This window comes from Oryza glaberrima, chromosome 4 (assembly GCF_000147395.1).
Source record: "Oryza glaberrima chromosome 4, OglaRS2, whole genome shotgun sequence".
NCBI lineage: Eukaryota > Viridiplantae > Streptophyta > Magnoliopsida > Poales > Poaceae > Oryza > Oryza glaberrima.
Window position 1 is genome coordinate 26917693 of NC_068329.1, and position 22368 is coordinate 26940060.

At 41.4% G+C, this 22368-nt stretch overlaps 1 protein-coding gene and 1 long non-coding RNA gene across 2 annotated transcripts; one reads left to right on the top strand and one right to left on the bottom strand.

Annotated features, from left to right (window-relative positions):
- Window positions 1–1400: 1400 nt before the first annotated feature.
- LOC127769411 (calcium-transporting ATPase 5, plasma membrane-type) lies at window positions 1401–18923 on the bottom strand. Its single transcript, XM_052294998.1, has 34 exons — window positions 18610–18923; window positions 16043–16159; window positions 15913–15970; window positions 10455–10555; window positions 10251–10382; window positions 10069–10158; window positions 9700–9769; window positions 9370–9440; window positions 9212–9295; window positions 9055–9132; window positions 8907–8978; window positions 8634–8717; window positions 8481–8563; window positions 8302–8410; window positions 8165–8220; window positions 8048–8090; window positions 7887–7970; window positions 7633–7770; window positions 7344–7409; window positions 7151–7249; window positions 6613–6729; window positions 6370–6537; window positions 5527–5586; window positions 5227–5388; window positions 4208–4324; window positions 4009–4107; window positions 3800–3937; window positions 3607–3707; window positions 3124–3169; window positions 2912–3046; window positions 2661–2768; window positions 2451–2542; window positions 2196–2287; window positions 1401–1815 (listed from the first exon to the last, which is right to left on the bottom strand). The coding sequence occupies exons 1-34, from the start codon at window positions 18757–18759 to the stop codon at window positions 1772–1774; spliced, it is 3264 nt and encodes a 1087-aa protein (XP_052150958.1). The 5' UTR covers window positions 18760–18923; the 3' UTR covers window positions 1401–1771.
- LOC127769412 (uncharacterized) lies at window positions 10872–12710 on the top strand. The gene is made up of 3 exons (XR_008016785.1): window positions 10872–11492; window positions 12490–12572; window positions 12666–12710. It is a non-coding gene; the product is annotated as an uncharacterized LOC127769412 (long non-coding RNA).
- Window positions 18924–22368: the final 3445 nt, after the last annotated feature.

Sequence of the window (22368 nt, forward strand, 5' to 3'; positions counted from 1 at the left end):
AAGATTCTGAATAACTAATGATCTCCTAAAGGAAACATTGAGTGGAACAGATCTCATAACATTAGTAATAGTAGAACTTTTCCTTCGGACAATAGAGTATAAAGATGGATATTTGTCTTTAAAAGCCAGGTTTCCTAGCCATTTATCTTCCCAGAACCTTATTTGTTTCCCATTATTTGCAATCTAAGAACCCATATCTAAGAAGGTATCTTTGACCTTCATGAGACCTGACCAAAAATGAGAATCGCCATGTTTCTTATTAACTTGGGTTATAGACTGATTGTAGAGATACTTTCTCTTCAATAGATTTTGCCATACACCTTCCTCGTTAATCAACTTAAACAACCACTTACTCAAGAGACAATTGTTTTGTATTTCCAAGTTATGAACCACTAAACCTCCTCGATCCTTAGGTTGATAAATGATATCCCATCTAGTAAGTCTATATTTTTTTTATGGTCATCCCCTTGCCAAAAGAACCGTCAACAATTGCTGTGAGGGTCCGGCTGCTTGCTCTGGGTTGGTCTGGTTCTCCCGTGGATTACTCAAGGTAAACGCCATTTTGTGCTAAATGCGACTATGTCTGCCGTTCATAAGTCACCACCTTTCCCTCTTTTCCAACGTAGGACCTGTAGATCTTAATGCTGCTGTCTGCCGTTATTTAGAGTTGTGAGAAATGACGAATACGCTTGCACGTAGCACGTACGGACGCAGACAATTTTTTCCAGGTGTTTGAAACGCTGGACGACTTAAAAGTGGTGGTAGAATAGAAATATCACGACGGAGTGCCGTCAGTAGCAGAGATAGGAGATCCCTTCACGGAACGTCAAGGATGAAACTGACCGTGCGGGTTTTAAAGGCCAAACGTGTCATCACATATCAGAGGTGAAATTTTTAGCGAGGCCGCGCTCATCGTGCACGGCAAAGCATGCTCCATCGTCACATCGGACAAGATTAACCAGCGTCGTAGAAGACAAGAAGGTCCAGCTTTGGCTACGAAAAACCTGACATATTACGTTCTGTAAGTGTCAGCTGCTCCTCTTTTAACGTCTCAAAAACAGGTGGCTAGAGATTCGAAATATACGATAGTAAATGACCAAAGAAAAGCAGCAACGAAAGTGCAACAAGCGGCCAGAGGACCCGCCTCCAACAGAAAACAGCAGAAAAATCCCGAACCGTCTGAAATGCGCTCGGTTGCTGGACGCACCTGCAAGGCTGCTAGTCGAAACGAATTTTCAGACGCATATGGCCCCGATAGGTCGCAACAGGCAGATACGTATGAAATGAAGGCATCCAAATGGAGCCAAACGAAATAAATCACTAGAGACTAGAGCGGCTGCCATTAATACTGTAACATGGAAGCTTCTGAAATCACCACAGAAAGGAACAACGCACTCAGATACGGAGATTTCTTCTCGCTCCGTTGTCCACATAAAACTGCGAGCTACTACATATATCTGCATAGGCTCTAACTCCAAGAGGTAAAACTGGAGCAACGTTAAAGTGAAGTAAGCTCAAATAAGTATCCAAAATCTTTTCTCCAATACGCTAATAAAACGCCATTAGAAATCTCCCTGCAGCAGCTCTGCCGCAAAATCACACCTTGCCCCATCAAGTATCTGAACGCATGGTTAATAGTGCCACAATTTTCCAAAGGTAATGAGACCTATCCATGTGAAGCCTAGTGTATGTACAATCCTGATAACAGTTAATTACACCTTAATGATGTTAAAAGTAAACCTTGGCACAAGTTTCCCTCTGATCCGTAGCTTCATACATCGCTGTGATCAGCGTCATCACCCTTGGCATCAGCAGCTGCACCAAATGGAGTCACGTGTGACGGATGTGGAACAGGAGGATATTAAAAGTGGTCAAAATAGAACACCTAGACAGAAACCTCGGAAACCAACAGTTAGATTTGAAGTTCTATTGAGATGCCCATGATAGTGCATGGGCAAGGGGTGTGGTTTCAACTCCAAGGTTTTATATTCAATTCTCAACACGCTCATAATTTCTTATAATTATTTGATAACCAAGCGCCTTCTTGGTTGTCCTAATTTTTTTTTTAGATTTGAAGTTCTACTAGCAACAATTACTACTGTAAAATTTCACTTCGGTACTGTGCCTCCGCAAGAAAGTGCACTATGTTTTAGTGTCAAACACAAATACAGAAATGCCCTAATGCGGTTGCTTACCTTGTTTACTTCCTGGGCAGCAACATGCAAAGAAATCTCCTAATGGTCTCTCTGGGACAGGGATAAGCTTTCCCACAAATGCCAACGGCCAGCTGCATAAAGGAGATCAACCAGGTAGTGAAGTACAGTTCAACACTCTACGAGAACAAATCTGAGAAAAATAGTTGAGACAACATGATTTTCATAGTTCCAGAAGGCAGATGTTACAACTATACCAAGATCTGCCTTTTCTTTCACACGAGCGAGCGAGATTACCTAAAAAAGGCGAGCCCTATTGACACCAACCACAACTGCCAGGTGAGTCTGGTTGTCGATGTAAACTTGCCAAGGAACTCAACAATAAGCGCCTGCACATTAACAGATGTGAAGCCAATAAGAGATCTAGATCAATTCAGCTCCATATAAACAGCTATAGGGCCCAGTAACAGACATAGTAAGGAGGAATTATTACGGTGGGTTTTCTACCTGCAGTACAACTGTTATGGCAACAATGGCCATAAAGAGACGGTTCCCAGTAATGCCCTTGAATATGTTCAGCTCATCGGGCTTCCTAGCATTGAATTCATTGAATACCTGAGGATGAAAGTATTATGTTTTTTTTTACGTGAGAAGGTAGACCATTTCATTGATATAAATGGATGTAAGCTACATGAGGAAACCGGGGGGCGGGGGAGGGGGGTGGTTAAAAGAGAAATAGTAAAACAGTGGTAACTCACCTGACAGAGAACAAATGTATTGAATATGAAGGTATTTTTGACTTTGTCTGCATGTGCCTGGTTGTCGTTTTTTAGCTGCAAAAGGCTTGTGCCCCTAAAGTTGAGAGTAAGGAGGACTATAACTTGAAACAGAGCCTGAAGGAAGAACAGATGGTCAATTGAAAGTGGTTGAGATATTTAAATTCAAATTGGAATACACAACAGTACCATACCATTATGATTAAGTTTCTCCACATGACATTTGTTATCAAGGGTTCCCTGAAAACAAGGTAACAAGGTTAGGACAGCTTCAGCATGCAGAAACAAAAAACTCTGTTTGAATTGCACATTGAAAGGTATTAGCAATTCCTGGCACAAATGGACATATAAAGTATCACACAGCTAACAGTACAGTACTACCAAAAAGTCAACAGCACCATCTATTAAAAAACAGAGGTAGTATGAACTAGACATGATTATACAGCTTAGATTAGATCAACTGAGTATGATAATGACATAAAATCATGATCAAACAGCCTTATAAAAATCTCATATTTCCTGGTCTACATGAGATTAAACAGTTGTTTGTGTAAATTAGTTCAGGACATTAGGCCAAGAGCTCAATATTCATTTCGATCAGGTCCTGTTAAATCTCAAAAAAATTATCTCCAGAAACCAAGCAAGACAGTTTAACAGCAAAAACACAGAGAACAAACCTTCTGCCAACTGGTGGTCTCTGCATAAGATGGTCAGTAGGTGGTTCTGTCGCCAGTGCAAGAGCACCCAGAGTATCCATGATTAGGTTAACCCACAGTAGCTGCCAGCCAAAAAGCCCAAGCAAAAGAGAGAGAGTATTAACCATAACTTCCCGTGTTATCTATCAGTAACAAACAGAGTATGAGCTCAAACCTGAACAGCGTTCAGGGGAACATTCCCAGAACTGACAGCAGCAACAACGTTAATAATCAAGGCTGCAACGTTGACGGTTAACTGAAACTGTATAAATTTCTGAATGTTTGCATAAACCGAGCGACCCCATCTGACAACCTAAAAGCGAGAGAAAAGAATACTATAAGTTGCAGTCATGGAAGGCCAATAACAGAACACAGTGGACATACCCTCACGACCGATGCAAAATTGTCATCCAAGATGATAATATCAGAACTCTCCTTAGCAACTTCAGTTCCCTGGATGCCCATGGAGAGACCTATATCTGCCTATTAAGTTCAGCATTGCATAAGAAAGACTGGATTATGGTTGTTGAACATGAAGATTGTTTCTTTCAAAACATGATGGAACATTTGTTGAGAGATAAACCTCATGCAAAGCTGGGGCATCATTTGTGCCATCTCCAGTCACAGCAACAACATGACCTCTTTTTCTTAATGCTTTAACAAGTAAAAGCTTGTCATTTGGTGAAGACCTCCCCATCACCTGTAACCATTTACATAGGGTATATTTAATTGTCGAGGTGAAGATAGACAACATATACTGAACAAAAAGCGACCTGGTATAAACTAGGCACTTGAATGCATCTATTCAAGAGAACAGACTATTGCTGTATGCACAAGCATAGCACAACAAACATATTCTCTCCAACAAATTAATAGTTCAATATGATTTGGAGAGTTATGTTATAATTAGTTGGATAAGGTGATTGGATATGTTTATTCCTCAGAAAGACAATGATACAAGTCAAAAAGTACAGGACCAGGAGGGTCTAATGTTACGTTATCAAGAGCCTTAGCCTGCATGTGAACATGTGCCAACTTTTTCCAAAATGAACCAAGGTCTGTGCATAATCTTTGTACATATTGTTTCTACTCGTCTGTAAATGTATACATAGGAGAAGCCTCTCCTATGGATTACCTTTAGAAAAAAGAAGCTGCTACATTGTAAACAATGCACACAACCCGCTGTTTATTTAAGAAAATGGGATCAACCTAGGAGGATTCGAACTTGGGTGGTCTAAACATACACCACAACATCAACCAACTAAGCTAGGTTCAGTTCCTCAACCCACTATTTATTATCAACGCAGGCAAATTAGAAATGTGTCCTTTATTCGACACAGCTCATGCAAATCATCCGCATTACTCATGGCAACTTATCTTGTTTGTCATGTCATACATCTCCTTCCAAATTCATTGTCCATGATCATGGAAAATGAGAAAGGTTAGCAAGAGACAATAGCTTACCAGTTATCAGAAAGTTGGGTGTTGATAGAGCAACATTTCAGGGTATTTTGTAGCTACTACTACATTATATGCTTGCAGCAGTTTAAAAATACGGTGTTAACAACGGAGGGTACAGAAATGTAGGAAAAACAGTCATACCGAAATCTTTTCTGCAGCTTCTTCCCTTTCTAAATCTGACAGTGCACGAAAAGCCTTTCCTTCAATAATGACTGGCTCTGACACATTGGGATCAGATAAAATTCCACACTCCAAGGCAATGGCTCTGGCAGTTTGAAGGTTGTCTCCAGTAACCATGCGGACCTAACAATCCAAAAAGAAATGGAATGTAACTTATCAGATTTATAGCTAACATCCCCTGAAGAAGCAAAGTTAAGTAACACATCTCTTCTACGTTTTACCGCTGACTCACAGAGCAGGATTACCACAATGCAACATTACCTTAATGCCAGCTGCTGCACATAAGCGAACAGAATCTTTAACACCCGGGCGGCAAGGATCCTGTGAAGCAATCAAACAAACCAATCAGCAAGTACTTGCAAATTATAGCAGTTCTACAAGTTTTGCTAGTTTCCAGCACATGGCACAATTGGTAGCATGCTAAAGTAGTCTGAAAGATCTGTTATTAACAGATTGTCATTATCCAGTACAAGATTGAGTTAGGTAGACGGCTGTGTGTGTGTGACAGCTGCAAGCACAAATTCTCTGAAACCTCGAGCAGATTACTCAAGTGCTTCATGTTGAGCCATCAGTAGTGTTTCATGGTTTATCCCTTGGGTCAGCTGCATGTTGTGCTGTTTCCCAGGACTCTGGTCAGTGACTGTTTGGCATAAAAACGCATGTCTGGAAATTTAACTCCCTACAGCTAGTTGTAATCCATCCCGTGTATTCAATCAAAAAACAAGATGGCAATCATAAATGCAATTAGTAATTACAGAGTAGTATCACAGTATGGTGCTGTCAGAACAAGTAAAACTTCTAAGTGGTCGCGGTGTAGCACTTATTCAAAGGGTTCATGGTTGCCGTTTGCACCTGTACTTGTGAGCTCTGACTACTAATAGCTATCCAACCCAATACTGACAGTGTATTATTTGACAAATTGGCTACAGGGAACAGAAAAACCATGAAGCATGCAGTCATAGGAGACAAAGAAACGGCACACTAATCAGAGTTATGCAGTGAGTATACGAGGAATTGCAATACAGCTCATGCAGGAGAAATGGAAGGAGCAACTACCAAAATAATTACTTCAACTGCAGAGTAAAATGTACATTCGCAACTAACCTTTATCCCAACTATGCCAAGCATAATCAAGTCATCTTCAGGCAATATCCAATCAGCCCTCTGGTCCTCTCTTGGGACATCACCCATCTCATATGTTCTATAAGCAAAGGCAACACACCGGAGGCTTGAAGCAGCCATATCTTCTATGAATTTCTTGAATTCACTAATCTGAAGCAACTAATTGTCACCAACAAAACAATAATATGAAAATTAGTGAATTACAAAAGATTGAATGGATATTACTTTCTCAGGTGTCATTGAATGCTTTGAACCATCTGCAGCAAGCCAGCTTTTGCATGAATCCAAAATAATTTCTGCAGCTCCCTTCCAGTGTATGTGTACCTCAGACTCAGAGCCACCCTCCAGAAATATAAAGAAGAGCATTAATAAATCTTGAAATGAACAGAGAAAAGTAATGGAGTGAATCAAACAAAACATACTGACAAGCTAACAGAACATTTATATCTGCTTATGGTCAAACTTCTGTGAAATTTTTTCGAGCCTTCAATGCAAGAATGCAAATGCTTGGGCGTAATTCCAGGTAATAATTAGATATATAAACTTGACAGAGATATACTAGGTAAAACAAACATGAAAATGTGGATAAGAAAGTATGCTGCAAAAAGGGGTACTGTTACCAAAATGTCAACAATTTAACTAACTAGGACAACATAATTGTCAATAGTTGACTAGGCATGCCATTATACATGGTAATGTACCATACACAATAAGAAAAAAATAGGGGGAGGGGTCTGTCAAAGTTGCACATATTATGAATTACCAGATGCACTGCAACCCCGCCTCTTTTTTTCTCTGAGTTGAATGGGAAAACATGAAGAATAGAGGACTTTGTTCTTGTGTCATTGAATCTCATGCCAAGCTGTGGAAATATAAAGAGCATGGTCACCAAACAGAAGGCATACAAAAAATCTAGAATCTGTGCTTCAGCTACTAAAATAGGATTGTATATGTACCTTCAGCCCCCAAGACAGTATAGCCTTTTCAGTCGGTGATCCAGTCACCTCTGGATCTTGACCATTCTGCAGAGGTAATTGAATTTAAGCCACTAGTCACCAATTTAATCGAGAACATGACAGAAAACAAGTGTTTGGTCTCATGGACAGTAAAAGGTTCTTGTTACATAACCACAAAGTTGGGATGATCGGGTGAACACCAACAGGAATTAGAGCAAGAGGGGCAAATGGAATGCAACAAGATGCACAGACAAACAAATGCAGAAGTGCTATAAAAGTATAGTGTAACCTCGGGCTCAAATATGCTTCCAGACGTATTCTGAGCAATTCCTTCGACAATCAATGATGAGATTGAAGCAGATAACACCTGAACATTATCTGGAGGATCCATTTTCTTTCCACCAAAGTAAGCCTCCACAACAGTCATCTTAAAATTGACAAGAAATAGGGAATAAGTCATGGCTGAGCAAATTTCTGGAATCATGGATCATCTTTGTATCCATCGAAGTGCACAACATTGAGAATATGACAACAGCACCCAACCTGATTCAAAGTCAGCGTTCCTGTCTTGTCGCTGCAAATTGTTGTGGCTGAACCCATAGTTTCACATGCAGAGAGCCTCCTGACCTATAAGCATTAACCCACTCAAGAGAATGCATTTTGCAGGAATAACAAGCAAGCACAATACCAACAAGCGAGCATACCAGAGCTTTGTCCCTCATCATCTTGCGCATAGAGAAGGCAAGACTGACACAGATAAGTACTGGTATTAGGTTGCTGATAAGGGTGCAAAGTAAAATACATTATCAAATCACACTTACGTCAACGTGACGGCCAATGGTAACCCTTCAGGAACAGCCACGACAACAATCGTTACCTAGTTACATCTCAAGTTGGTAAGATAACAGAAAATGGAAACACCAAAGCATCAGACATGTACAATAGAGTCTACACCTACCGCCACTGTAAATATTCCCACTATTCCTCGTATTGTCTGGCCTACACCCATTTTTCCTTTCACATATTGCACTGACCCATCAGGGTTGTAGGTATGCCCAGTGAAGTACCTACAGGAAAACAAAGCGACACATATAAATAAATAGACATTTTGTTAAAACAAATATAAACAAACTCTACCTGGCCAGAAGGACAACAAGAACGGCGAGAGCAACAGAAAGTCCAACCATTCCAATGAAGGTGGCAACACCGTTCAAGCGAACCTACTCCAGAACAATAAATCCATGTCAACTCATGAACTCGTGCAAAAGTCAACAAGTTACAAAATCAAACCTGCAAAGGTGTTTCTTCACCAGAATCTTCAGAAATGCTTGCCATTAGCAGTCCCCATTCAGTGTTAATGCCAACTGCGGTTACCTGAGCATTCAAGAATTTATGTATATTTGAGATGGATCAAATTGTAAAACCATATAACTCATCAGTAATCAATGTTGATGCTACTACAATTTTACTACTTCATAATGTACATATATTTAGAAGGTGAAAGTAGCTGTGCATCCCCTCCATTGAGGCATTGAGTACGCAGACAGTAAACAGAAAACTCACCAGCATAGTGCCATACCCGTCAGCAACTTTACAACCAGACATTAGGAATGGTGATTTCTGATCTTTGTGAACCTTCAATTAACCAAAACTTTGCAGTGTGAGCTTAACATCTAAACCATATTAGTTCCAAATTAACCAAGGAACTCACAATTTTACTCTCTCCAGTCATGCTGGATTCATCTACGGAAAGGGAGTGACCACTGATAAGGATCCCATCAGCGGGGACCTGGCAAACAAATTATAATTATCCACAATTTATATTGGCAAACAAATGGTTCAAATGACAAGCTCGATAGACTATGCACCTGGTCACCAATTTTAAGTGGCACAACATCACCAGCAACCAAATCATAAATGGATACCGAGATTCGCCTTCCACCTCTAACCACCTGAAAGAAAAATTGTCAGGTGTGAATTAAGAAACAAAAGAAGTACTGATTAAAAGTATCTGGAATTTAACAACCTCCAATTTGATGTTCTGCTTTTCCTCATTAAGATTTTGAAACTGTAAGGATTGCTTGTAATCGCTAGTTGCTGAAACAAATGGCAAACGTTAGAAGCAAATAGATTTCAATAGATCGCAAGTAACTACAAAAAGTTTCAGGACACATTTATTTGAGTTGGCTGGACAAGTCTAAAGCACTACACATAGGGTTTGGCATTCCCTACTTTATGCCAGTAGGTGAGACATTACTGACAGTAATGCAACAGATAAACCTTCTAAAAGTGGATTAACATATTAATCGACCATAGAAATAATCAGGTAAGATGATTGATCTAACTAATTACATACCTGTAACAACAACAACTAGGAGAACAGCAAAAGCAATGCTTGCTCCATCATACCAGCCTTCTTTTATCCCCTACACACAAAAAAGGAGTTAATTAACTCCAAAAATAATGAAAGTTATAGCTATAAACCAAAAAAAAAAACAGCGATATACAGTAAGTGGCAAATGGCCAAGCAAACATCAAAGGGAAAAGAAACAGGATGGCAGCTAGACTTGCAAATATACAAATGCTGGATGAAACTGGACTAAATTTAGTGGTTAATGACACCAGGCAAATAATAATAACAATAGGGGGCAAACAAGTCAGTGAGACAGTAAGAGATGATATTTGGTCAATTCAGGAAGCAAAGAAGTGAGTAATGAAATCCTACCTCTGTTGTTATGCCCAAAGCAAGTGATACTGCTGCAGCAACCATGAGAATGATAAGTGTCAAATCTTTACAAGCATCCCATAAGAAAGCCTAAACAGAAGTGTCAGTACACCAAGAATGAGCATCAAAAAGGGAAAAAAAATGCCAAACAAATATTAAAGAATTCTCAGCAGTCAGCATACCAGGAAGCTTCTTCCTTTCTTACGAGGGTATGTATTCGATCCAAATGCATTTCGTCTTGCAGTCAAATCTGAATCATCTCCACTAATCCCCTTCTCTGTGTCTGTCTTTAGCATGCGCGCTACCCCAGAAATCTGTGGATGAAGTCACAAGGTGTAACCTGTTTTGCACATACATGTAAGGACAATGGCACAAGAAATACTCACCCCTCCATACTGTTGTAGAGCAGAGTAATTGTGATCTCTGGTCAATGCAGTAAGTTGGTCTTCTTTGATACCAAAGCCCAGTGCACCATCAACTGGCGGTGCTGCAAAGTCGATATTGTAGCAAACATTGAGTAACAGCGAGAACAAAACATACAACCCTTCCATGGATGTACTCTAAATTGGGAGAATTCCCTATATGCCATGCCAAATTAGCCTTGTCCCTTATATGCCACTGAAAATTGGCTCTTTCCCTCTATGCCACTAGTTTGAAATTGTCCACCCTCATATGCCACTGCCGTCACCCCTCCGGCTCATCACTGTTAATAGGATGGGGTTAGTTGTCAGTTTTTTGCATAAATGGCAAAAATGCCCTTTGGCCCAAGTTGAGGATATGGCCCAAACTAACCGAACTCCCGCACCAGCCATCCCCAAACTGCAGCAGCTAGCTATCGCCAAACCCTAGCTATCCCCAAATCGTATCGATGGGCGATGGCGGCGGCGGCGGCGAGGTGGCTAGGGCAACGGCAAGGGCTCACGTGGTGGTGGCGGCGGTGGCTGCGGTTCCCGTGGCGGCTGCTGCTGCTGCGCGAGGTGGTGGCGGCGGCGGTGGCTGCGGTTCCCGTGGCGGCGGCTGCTGCTGCTTGAGGAGGTGGCGGCGGCGGTTGCTTCTGCTGCTTGAGGTTGTGGCGGCGGCTACGGCTGCAGCTGCTGCTTGAGGTGGCGGCGGCGGCTGGTGCAGACTGAGGCGGCGGCTATGGCTGCTGCTGTTGCTTGAGGCAGCGGCGGCGGCGGCTGGTGCTGATTGAGGCGGCGGCGGCAGCTACTGCGGCTTGAGGTGGTGGCTGCGGCAGCCACGGCGGCTGCTGCTGCTGCTCCTCAAAGCTGTGGCGCCCGCGCGGACGGCTACTGCGGCTCCCGCGGCAGCTCCCGCGGTGGCGGCTACTGCTGCGGCTTGAGGTGGTGGCTGCGACCAAGACAACAGCGAAAGATGAAGGCTCAAGCAAGCAAATCGCCTCCCCAATCTTGGGTGCCTGAAGGGTATGTGTCCATTTTCCCCCTCCCGTTTGGCAATGATTTTTGTTGCATACATGGTAGGATGCACTTATTTTTTTGGCATGCATTTTGGATAGGATGGATCCTGGTACAGCATATCTGTTGAAAATCTGGCTCCATGGGCACCAAAGTAGAGAAAACTTTACATTTAGAACAGAGGAAGTGATAGATAGCGACAGAACAAACTTCAAGGATTTTATTGATCACATTAGAGAGAAGTACCCATGGGGGGTGAATGAATTTGTAACAATGAACTATTTTGATCCAGTAAACAGAAACTGCCCTCAAGTATGCTCAGACCAGTCAATGCTAGAAATGTTTGACAAGAATATGACTAGCAAGGAAATATCTATGTTGATTCAAATTCATAAGAACAATGAGCAAGCTGTAGTTCTGCCACTTGCTGATTGGCCAACACCTAAAAAGGTAGTTAGTGGGGCAGAACCTAATGCAGTTAATATACATGAGGTGCCATGTACTCCATCTCTTGCAGTGCCATCTCAGGCTACTATATCTCAGCCTAGCAGCAGCACACAGCCAGTTGTTGATATGTACTTGGAAAATTTATTTGAACAAAATGAACATGTCGGTGTTGACGATGAGGATATGTATTCAGATGATGAAATTGTTGTGGCTGTCACTAATGCTGGGCAAGAGAAAGAGCCTACTGATGTGCCTGAGGTGGACAGTGAGGAAAGGGATGAGGTTGAGGTTGAGGTAGAGGAGGGGGGGGAGGAGGAGGGGGAGGAGGAGGAAGGGGATGAGGAGTGGGTGGAGGAGGGGGAGGAGGAGGAGGAAGGGGAGGAGGAGTGGGTGGGCGAAGATGCTATTCCTGTTAAAGATCCAGAGGTGGCATATGATAGTAATGATCCACCGATGACAGAAAATAGTGTGTATGAAAACATTGTGCAATTCAGATTGGCAATAGCTCAGCATGCTATTAAACATGAATTCGAGTATAACATTGTTAAGACTGACCCAGGGAGGTTCATTGCCAAGTGTGCTGCTGAGGGATGTGGGTGGAGAATTCATGCCTCAACTATGCAAGACGGTGTTACAATGCAGGTTATAACTTAATTTCTATTGTTTTTTCAACAGGTTTCATAGTTTTGCAGTTGCTAATGAAACAATGTTTTTGTTCCTTTGTTGTTTTGACAGGTGAAGACCAATAGTGTGCCTCACTCTTGTTCAAGTGCAAGAAGAAGTGAAAAGATTAAACCTGCAAGTAAGGCTTGGATATGTGAAAAGGTTAAGGATTGGTTGTTAGAGGATGCAACCGTGGGAGCAAAAGAATTGCAAAGAAGGATCCTTGAAACTCACAAAGTTCTGATTAACTACAAGAGGGTATATGCTGGGAAGGAATTGGCTCTTGAAAAGTTGTATGGTAAATGGGAGGACAGTTTTGACAAATTGTACAGTTACAAGGCAATAATTGAAAGAGAATGCCCTGGAAGCCTTGTTGTAATTGATCACCACACAGTGCTGAATAAGTTGAGATTCAGAAGACTATTCTTTGCACTAAAACCTTGCATAGATGGTTTTCAAGATGGTTGCAGGCCATATGTAGCAATAGATAGCACTTTTTTGACCGGCAAGTTCAAGGGACAGCTAGCAACTGCTTGTGCTGTTGATGGGCATAACTGGATGCACCCAGTAGCCTTTGGAGTGATGGACTCAGAGACCAATGAAAACTGGAAATGGTTCATGGAAAGACTTAGGGATGCTATTGGTAATCCAGAAGGTCTCACAATTTGTACAGATGCAGGGAAAGGAGTAGATACTGCAGTACATGACATTTTTCGTGATGTAGAACATAGAGAATGCATGCTACATTTGGTGAATAATTTCAAAAAGAGGTTTCATGGAAAGGTGTTTGATGATAACCTCTGGCCTGCAGCATACTCATATAATCCATATTTTTTCCAGAAGCACATTGAGAAAATGGATGAAGCAAAGCCAGAGGCTATGGCTTATTTAAGGAAAAACCATGTTAGGCTTTGGACTAGAAGCCAATTCTCTGGGCAATGCAAGGTTGATTATGTTACAAATAATTTGGCTGAATGTTTCAATAGCTGGATCAGGCCACATAAAGGATTGCACTTGGTGGATTTCATGGACAAGATTAGGCACAAGTTAATGGTGAAGTGGAACAGGAGAAGATCAATTTCAAAAAAGCTAGAAGGGAATATACTACCACACATTATGAATGAATTGAATGAAAAGAGCAGGGGTTTGAACCATGAGGTTACAAGAAGTGATGATGCATTAGCAGAGGTGGAGTGCAAGGGAGGAAGTGGCCCCAGGTTAGTTTTTTTTATGTTCATTGCAACTTAATTGCCAAGTTTGTGCACTTCCTAAGTATACCATGTTTGTTCTTTTGTTCTGGTGGTAGGTTTGTTGTCAATCTTACAGATAGGACATGTAGCTGTAGAGAGTGGCAGGTTTCAGGCAAACCATGCACACATGCTATAGCTTTTATCACATCCATCCGAGGCTGCAAACTTGAGGATTTTGTAGATGAGTGCTACTCTGTTAGTAGGTTCCAAATGGCTTATTCAAAAGTAATCCCTCCTTTGGTTGACAAATCTCAATGGCCCAATCCTACCCATGACTTCTTGCATCCACCGGTTCTCAAAAAGGTGGCAGGCAGGCCAAAAAGGACAAGATATAGAGGTTGTAGTGAAAAGGGCAACCCAGGAGGAGTTAACAAGGGCAAGCATAAGTGCCCGTTGTGTAAGGGTTATGGTCATCATTGGCATAGTTGCAGAGAGGGTGATCCTGCTGATTACCAAGCAATGCTAGCTGAAAGGTAACCTTTTTAATTGATAATAATGTGATATATTTTATGTTTACCCTCATTGTAAATTCTGTTATACAACCTACTACTCGTTTGCAGGGGACCTCCAAAAAAAAGGCAAAAGTCTAGTAATGCACATGCTGAAACTAGCATTGTACATGTTCCTAGTGCATCTTCTGCTCAAAATGCAATATTGTCTGCAACAATGACATATCCACCAAGCAAAAGTTGTCAAACCGGGAAAAAAGGACAGGACCTCAGTAATACTTCATCAGGGTCAGTTAGGTATATTAGTTCCATCTAGCATTGCAATAATGACTTCCTCGTATGCTTACATTTTCCTTTACCATTTATGTCAATGTCAGATCAAGGTCAGTGACAGGATCCAACCAACCTGAACCTTTGAGTGTGTTGATGCCACTAGCAGCGCCTGGAGAGAACTCTAAGGCCAAGGCTAAGACAAAGACCAAAGCTAAAGCCAAGATAGCTCCTAGGAAGAATACAAAGGATAGCGCTGCTACTACGCCTTTGGCACAAGTCAAACAAAAAGGCAACTTCATTCCTGTGTCTCCTGATAGTCCAGCCATGAGTACAAGGAGCAAAAAGAAATCTCTAAATTTTAATTAGGGATCCTTTTTAATAAACATGTGCTCACATATTTTGGTACTGTGATCTCTGGTTGCACGGTACTTATGTAGTACTCCAGTTAATCTAGCGTTTTGGTACTATGGTGCTGATGCATTTTAGTCATGTATATGGTGATGGTACTGTATGTGGTGAGATGGCACTTCTATGGCACTGCAAGACATGCATATGTGATGGTACTGTATGTGGCACTTAATGGTAGTGATGCATTTTGGGGTTGTATGCAAATCTGTGATGAGAGATGATGCACTGTATGTGCTGATTTCAACATTTATGTCATGACCATGTTATTTCAGCTATGTGGCTTTTGGTGGAAAATTGGATTTTTCATGCTTTTGTTACAAATTCATATGTGATGATACATTGGTACTGTACGTGGAAAATCGGATTTTTCATGCTTTTGTTGGAAATTCATATGTGATGGTACTGTATGTGGTGATGCAAAAATTCATTTTTCAGATCCAACAGCTATATTAGCACTAAAATGAACATACATATACATATCAACCAACTTTACTTTGTCATGCAAATATCTTGCCAAATTTCACCTAATTGTTACAACTGGTTCTATAGCAACTAGTAAGGGCAAATATGTCATTCTAACATCCTATTAACAGTGATGAGCCGGAGGGGTGACGGCAGTGGCATATGAGGGTGGACAATTTCAAACTAGTGGCATAGAGGGAAAGAGCCAATTTTCAGTGGCATATAAGGGACAAGGCTAATTTGGCATGGCATATAGGGAATTCTCCCCTCTAAATTCTTATCGCTATCATATAGCAACTGCGCTCCAGTAAAGCATACATAGATGTCCCACTTAGGATATATGACAATTGCAAACCACAGGCAACCATAGTGACAAGAAAATAAAGTTTAACGAGTTACACGAAACTCTGATATATTATCGTGCAGAACATGAAAACTCTGAACCAAATATTGAATATGTAGAAATAGAAATAACACCTGCCACCTCCTTTTGCTGAACGTGGACTTGTCCTGCTTCTTTAAAGCGGAATGCAGCCTGAAGAAGGAAATCAAGACATCAGCTGAAACTAAGGGAAAAAAAAACAAAAAAAAAAGTAATGATATTCACCCTGACAACGTGAGCTTGTGCACGAATTTTGCTTATAACTTCCTCCCTTTGTTCCTCCCTTTTCAAGTCCAATGTGTATCTAAAGCGCCTGGATGCATTGAGTACTAGAGCTGCTTGCTGCAATAGAAAGAAGGGTGGACAATTAGATACAAAATACCCAAATACCAGTCAGTAAGCGTAAAACTTGATTGAAGAAACAATTAAAATGATGCTCTGCAGAGAAAAGATCCAGCAGCTTATGGTGACCAGCAAAGCACACATCTCTCTTATTTGCACGAAAGCATAACATCTACATTTTTTATGGACCTGAATATAACTATCTTGACATGTTCTCTGAAGAGATAGATACACTCAGGTATGCAAATCCCTGCGTCAACCCCTGAAGCAGCAGCCAGTACAAGACATACTGCCAAAAACAAATTAAATATAATCTGAACTTGGATTTGAAAATTTAACTACTGTTTTTTTGCAAGTTCATGTTTAGGTAAATTATTGTATTACATATGCCGGATCTATGAAATTTTACATAGCAGCAATGCAAAAGTTGAGTCCAAAATTCTGAATTCAAATACCAGCTAAAACATCAGTGCTAAATAGCCGCTTACTAATTTCCCGTGGGACCGGTATTCAGAACCTTGGATACGACACCCAGCCCGATATACAAATACAAAGATTATGCCAGCAGTACAATGGCCCTGTTTGGATCCGGAGGGCTATTAAATAGCCCTCCGGAATCTTGCTATTTAGGAGTATTAAACGTAGATTATTGACAAAACCCATTCCATAACCCCTAGGCTATTTTGTGAGACGACTATTTTGCGAGATGAATCTAACGAGGTATATTAATCCATGATTTGCTACAGTGATGCTACAGTAATCAGCCGCTAATCATGAATTAATATACATCATTAGATTCGTCTCGCAAAATAGCCTAGGGGTTATGGAATCGGTTTTGTCAGTAATCTACGTTTAATACTCCTAAATAGCAAGATTTCGGAGGGCTATTTAATAACTCGGAGGATCCAAACAAGGCCAATATTTAGTACAGAATGCGCAGATGTCAAAAGATCGGCAACTAATATTTGATGTTGGATAAAGAAACAAAACAAAATCACCCGGAAAACTCAATTGCGAAGCAACCACTTGTGTGCATGCTCAAAGGTGGTACCCAACAGGGGCGAGTCCAGCTACATTCATTTGTTTCAAACATGTCCAGCGCTCCAGACCTCCAGCTAATTCCACCACCTCTTTATTAAATATCGTGAATGAGATGCAACAGGGCCCCGATATAGTTACTAAAAGAGGACACAGAAAATCTGGAGGAATCATCATTAAAGAATAATAACGATTGTTTCGTCCTTCCGAGGGTATTTGGAGTCATGGAGTATAACTTAACAAAGTACATACACAGTTGTGATTTATAAACAATTGGCCCACCGATTAGACTAGTTGGGTTAGTTTTTTAGGACGGAAAGCACAGGGGTAGGCTACAGAGTAGCAACATACCACCAGCTCAACTTTGCTACGATTAGCCGCGTGGCCGCCCTAGAACATTCTCATCACAAAGAAAGAGCTAAACCATATCCATCTTAGGAAATGTTAAAGCGCCCACAGGTGGAAAAGCTCAAGAGAAGCGATCCAAATTTAACGAAAGTCCAGGCGCTTAAAAAGCAGAGAACAATACAAAAGTATTCGTGTTGAACAAAGCAAGTGAAAGCCCGAACAAATTCGTGTTGAACAAATCTGACGGCCTAGTCCGTTACTGGAAAGGTGTGTGTTCAGAATCAAATCTGATCAGATGTGTTGGTTGCTTTTGCACTCATCAGTGGTCCCACGGGAAATCGGATCGACGATGCGAAGAAAAAAAACGCAGCTAGCTTGATGCGTCGCGCACTCAGAACAGTGAAATTTTCACGAGGCATATGAACGAATTCGTCGAAAATTATGGGGTAATATCTCATCAAAACGATAGTGAAGCTAGAAACTCCCAAATCTAATCTGAAGTGAAAGCGTTAAAAAGGAGAAAAGTAAAAAAAAAATTAAAAAGGAGAAACACTGAACCGTCCACAGATGCAATCTCCGCTCAATGTCGAGACAAAATCACGGGAAGCCAGATCACATGCACATGATATCTCACTCACCAAGTCTTCCTTAAATAATTACTCCATATTTTCCGGGGAAAAAAATGACCGACCCAGCGAGACGTTCGAATTCAAACCACGGACAAATTTAAAATTCGTCTAAACACGAAAAATCGGAGGCGAACAATGACAACCTTGCGCGTAGCGTAAACACCTGTATTCGAAGACAAGCAGCCGCCTCGGCGGTTCAAATTCTCAACCAAAACTCAACCGGTTCAGAGAAACTAAACTGAGTTTCGCTAAAAAAAGAACTACAAACGAGCCCTAAACTGCTCCAAAACCGCTCATCGCGAAGCCAAATCTGCGCAAAAAAAAAAACACCAGTATCCACTACCAACATCACCGGAGCTGTGCAAGCATAACATCAAAATCTAGCTGGGAAAAAAAAACAGCAACTAGAGCTGAGAGCCGGCGGGTGCGGCTTACCCGCCATTTTTTGAGACGCTCGACGGGAGCTCCCTTGGCCGGGATGTCGAACGGGTCGGCGGCGGAGCCGATGCTGCCCCAGCTACCGCCGCCGCCGCCGCTGCGGCGGCGCCGCCCGCTTGTCGCTAATGAAGACGACGCGGACTCCATGTCCGCCGCGGTAGCTCGCAGGAGAGATGACACCGAGCCGGCGACGAGAAAACCCTAGAAGAGCTCACCACGCGCACTGCGCGGCCGCCGCTTCACTTGCGGAGAGGTGGGGGGAGGGAGAGAGAGAGAGAGGCAGTTTGGCCGCGTAGGAGAGGAGCGAGTGCCTGTGTTGCTTTTGGGGGAGGAGAAGGCCTGTTTTTTTTTTCTTTTTTGACACGGAGATCGGTTACCAAGCGAAAAAAAAGGGAAACGAGGAATTCGTAGAAGGCACAAAAAAGATTTTTGGATTTTGCGTAAAAGGTTTTTATTTTTTTGGATTTACACGAGGCCTGTGCCAGGACAGCCAGGTGTTCTTTGTTGGAATGTGCCACTGCTGCTCACTGGTTAGTGGGCCAAACAAGCTGAAATATTTTAATTGCAACAAAATTTAACCATAATTTAGTTTTTTTTCTCTATCAATTTAAACTTCGTGATGCCTGTTGCGAGTCGTTCAGAAAAACGAATTCCACCGTCTATAGAGTCCCAAATATTCTCGCTGTGACCAATATTTGGCATCATTTCTTATTTGTATGTCAAGTTGCATATAACTGCTTCTAAATATGTATTTGTACATCCCCTATAAATTGTCCATCTACTTTCGTGATATTAGTGGTGGGTGGTGATAGACTATTACTGGTGTCTCTTAAACAAATAAAAATGTATTTATAGATTTATTTGATTTGTTGTGAAAATTTGGCAAGCTAATATTTTGCCAAAACTCAACCCAAGGTTTATAGTAACTTTATCAAAAAAAATTGCTAACAAACCTTTATTGCCCGACTTTTGCAATTGCCAAAGTTTGGTAGTGTTTCTTTTGGCATAAAGTGAACGAGTCGCCAAATTCAGAAATTTCTGATGACAGTTGTATTTTTTTTCATTGTTTTAAACATGGTAAGCTATGGTGGCAATGGCGCATGCCAAGTTACTAGTAATTACTATAAAAAGCTAATCTTAACTACGGGAGTGAATCTAAAAAATGGCAAGAGAAGGGATAAAGAATAGGAAAGCCTACAGAAGAAGCTATCCAAATACCGTGTGTGGGCTTTGTAGGTTGATCTTGTTACGTGAACGATGTAACAAAAACGAATTTTATGATAATAATACTTCAAACATTGATGATCAGATGAGTGACAAAAAGAGTGAAAAATGATAAATTTCATAATTGAAATTTGAATATCGAAATGAATAAATGATATATTAGCTCAAATAGTTTTTTTTCGCGAACGCTGTAGGCGAATTGGGGTGTCCGGAATCACAGCAACGACATAACCGGAGGTAACCCGAACGAAAATTCTGAATTGGGGTGTAATTTATCGCGCAGTTTCAAATGCGGCTCATAATAATCCGGTGAATCAGCAGGTGTACCGGGCCGCCTCCCGTACGTTACCACACTGATGCGCTGGATCTATTCGACCTTTTTTTTTTTTGAACTTTACTCGACCTTAATTAGAGTTGAAGAAATAATCATGCATTGTTCGTGACACTGTTCCATGTGGCCCCTCGTGAGGCATCCATCATGCACGCGGGGGCCAACGTGACAGATGAACTCTATCGACGAATTTTTCGATCGATCGGCCAACGCACACTCGCTTGCGGAATCGAAGAGAAACGAAGCATAACATGCTTCACCACCGTGGATGACTAATTAGTTAGTGTGTGCCCATGATCCCACTACGACTTTGATCGAACAGAATCATGAGAGTGATCATAAAAAAAAAAAAGAAATCATCAGAGAAATTAATACTACCAGCTAACAACAACCTGAGAGAGAAGTAGTGCTAGTTTGGCAAGAACAATGCCGATTGCCACGCTCGGAAACGGGAAATGCATGGATTTTTTCGATCTTGTTACAAGCAAGAACGTACAGGATTTCGTTTAGAACACTTGCAACTTTTTTTGCATGTAAAAGTTTAAAGTGTAAAATGTCTCTGAAACTGCCTAGCCAATAGGCGCTAAAACGGCTAAAAGCTGGGCCCTAAACAAGCTAGCTAGTTCCCACGGAAAGGAAGCGTGCCATGCATGTGGCTTTGCTCAGCTGCTTTCGAGATTGGCCGACAGCTACACGTATGCTCCTAAAGCTATCTGTTGCGCATCCTTGATCTTGTGGCACCCTATACGTGTGTAAGCTGTGTGTAAGCATTAAGCAAATTTCCGTCTCGGTTTCATCTTCCATGGCGCTTTTCTCTGATCCATGTATGTAATGCTGCCACGGAAGTCATGTGATCGTTTTCCTTTCGGTTGCCGTTAACCTTCGATTTCCAAAAAAACAGCACACTTGAGACCGTGAGAGAGACTGGAGAGTGTATCAACCGGGAGTTCTTTTCTTTCAGTGACGGGGATTCAGATCGAAAGCAGAAGCTGAAATCAAACCAAGCCTAAAGCCGCGGAGAACAGATCAAGAAAAGGCAATAGTAGTTGCAACAGATCAAGATCGAAGGCAAAAAAAAGTTGGTTCGGCTACATAAGGATATCACAAGTGTTAGATCAACTTGGCACGGAAGGAAAGCACAATCCCCAGGTCGAAGCAATGTACTGTAGCACACTAGGTGGTAAAATAATCGTGCTTTCGGGTCTGATGGTAAATATTCGATGGCATGACATGAGAGATCACCATCTAGCTAAATATGATACCACTACGATAGGGCATATATATATATATATATATATATATATATATATATATATATATATATATATATATATATATATATATATATATATATATATATATATATATATATATATATATATATATATATATCTTTACTCTTTTCCCCATCAAACCACACGTTGCGATCGTTAAGAACATCGTAAACTGATAGGCAACAGGCCATGAAGAACAGTGGTTTGTGAGACAAGTCGAAAAGGAGCACTGCTATACTCACGATAAATCTGTTACAATTGAGTACCTTTCAATCTCTCATTGCATTTGGCAAATATAGGGTCCAACATATTTTCGTTGTTCAATTGATGATCATACCATATTGGATCGTATCAAAATCGTACAAACTTTATCATACTCACAGCAATTTTCGTCAAAAAGGAAAAAGGAATGTATTGAGAAATCAGCGCCACATTGCCACTAGCCGTGCATTATCCTGATTCTTCTACAGAGGAATGGGCGAATGATACACATAAGCTTTGCTTTGATCGATTCCTGGCGGCGTGGCTAGCAAAAGAACTACCACATGGAAACGATTGACAACGTGCGGAGGTCACGAAGAAGTGAAAAAACGGGTGTAAAGGATCGTCGAAACTGACTGATGTACACAATAGCACAATCGTCATCAATCTGATTAATTAATTAATAGCTTTAGAATGGCCCGGAAGCGATCCGGTTAGCTTTTTGTTGGGATCGGTCACTCGCGATCATGAAGCGAAGAATGTCTAGTTCCTGACGTATTCTCGCGATCTCAGGAGTAGCAAAAATAATGCGGACAGGTAGCTAAACGTTGTTGGATTCGAATCAGCGATCGTCTTTGGATGCGTACGTGTGCCTGTTCTAAACCACTGCTATTAAAATAAGATCGCGTGCCGAGGAGACACTAGTTCGTGGCAGCACCGGCTGGC

Bases quoted from the DNA above. Each gene is read 5' to 3' on its own strand.
- LOC127769411 (XM_052294998.1), bottom strand. From the start codon at position 18,759: ATGGAGTCCGCGTCGTCTTCATTAGCGACAAGCGGGCGGCGCCGCCGC. The intron at 10,159-10,250 runs GTATGCTGACTG...ACTTCTGTTTAG, and splicing joins AGAAAGGAAGAAGCTTCCTG to GCTTTCTTATGGGATGCTTG. The intron at 3,170-3,606 runs GTTTGTTCTCTG...CCTTGTTTTCAG, and splicing joins AGACCACCAGTTGGCAGAAG to GGAACCCTTGATAACAAATG.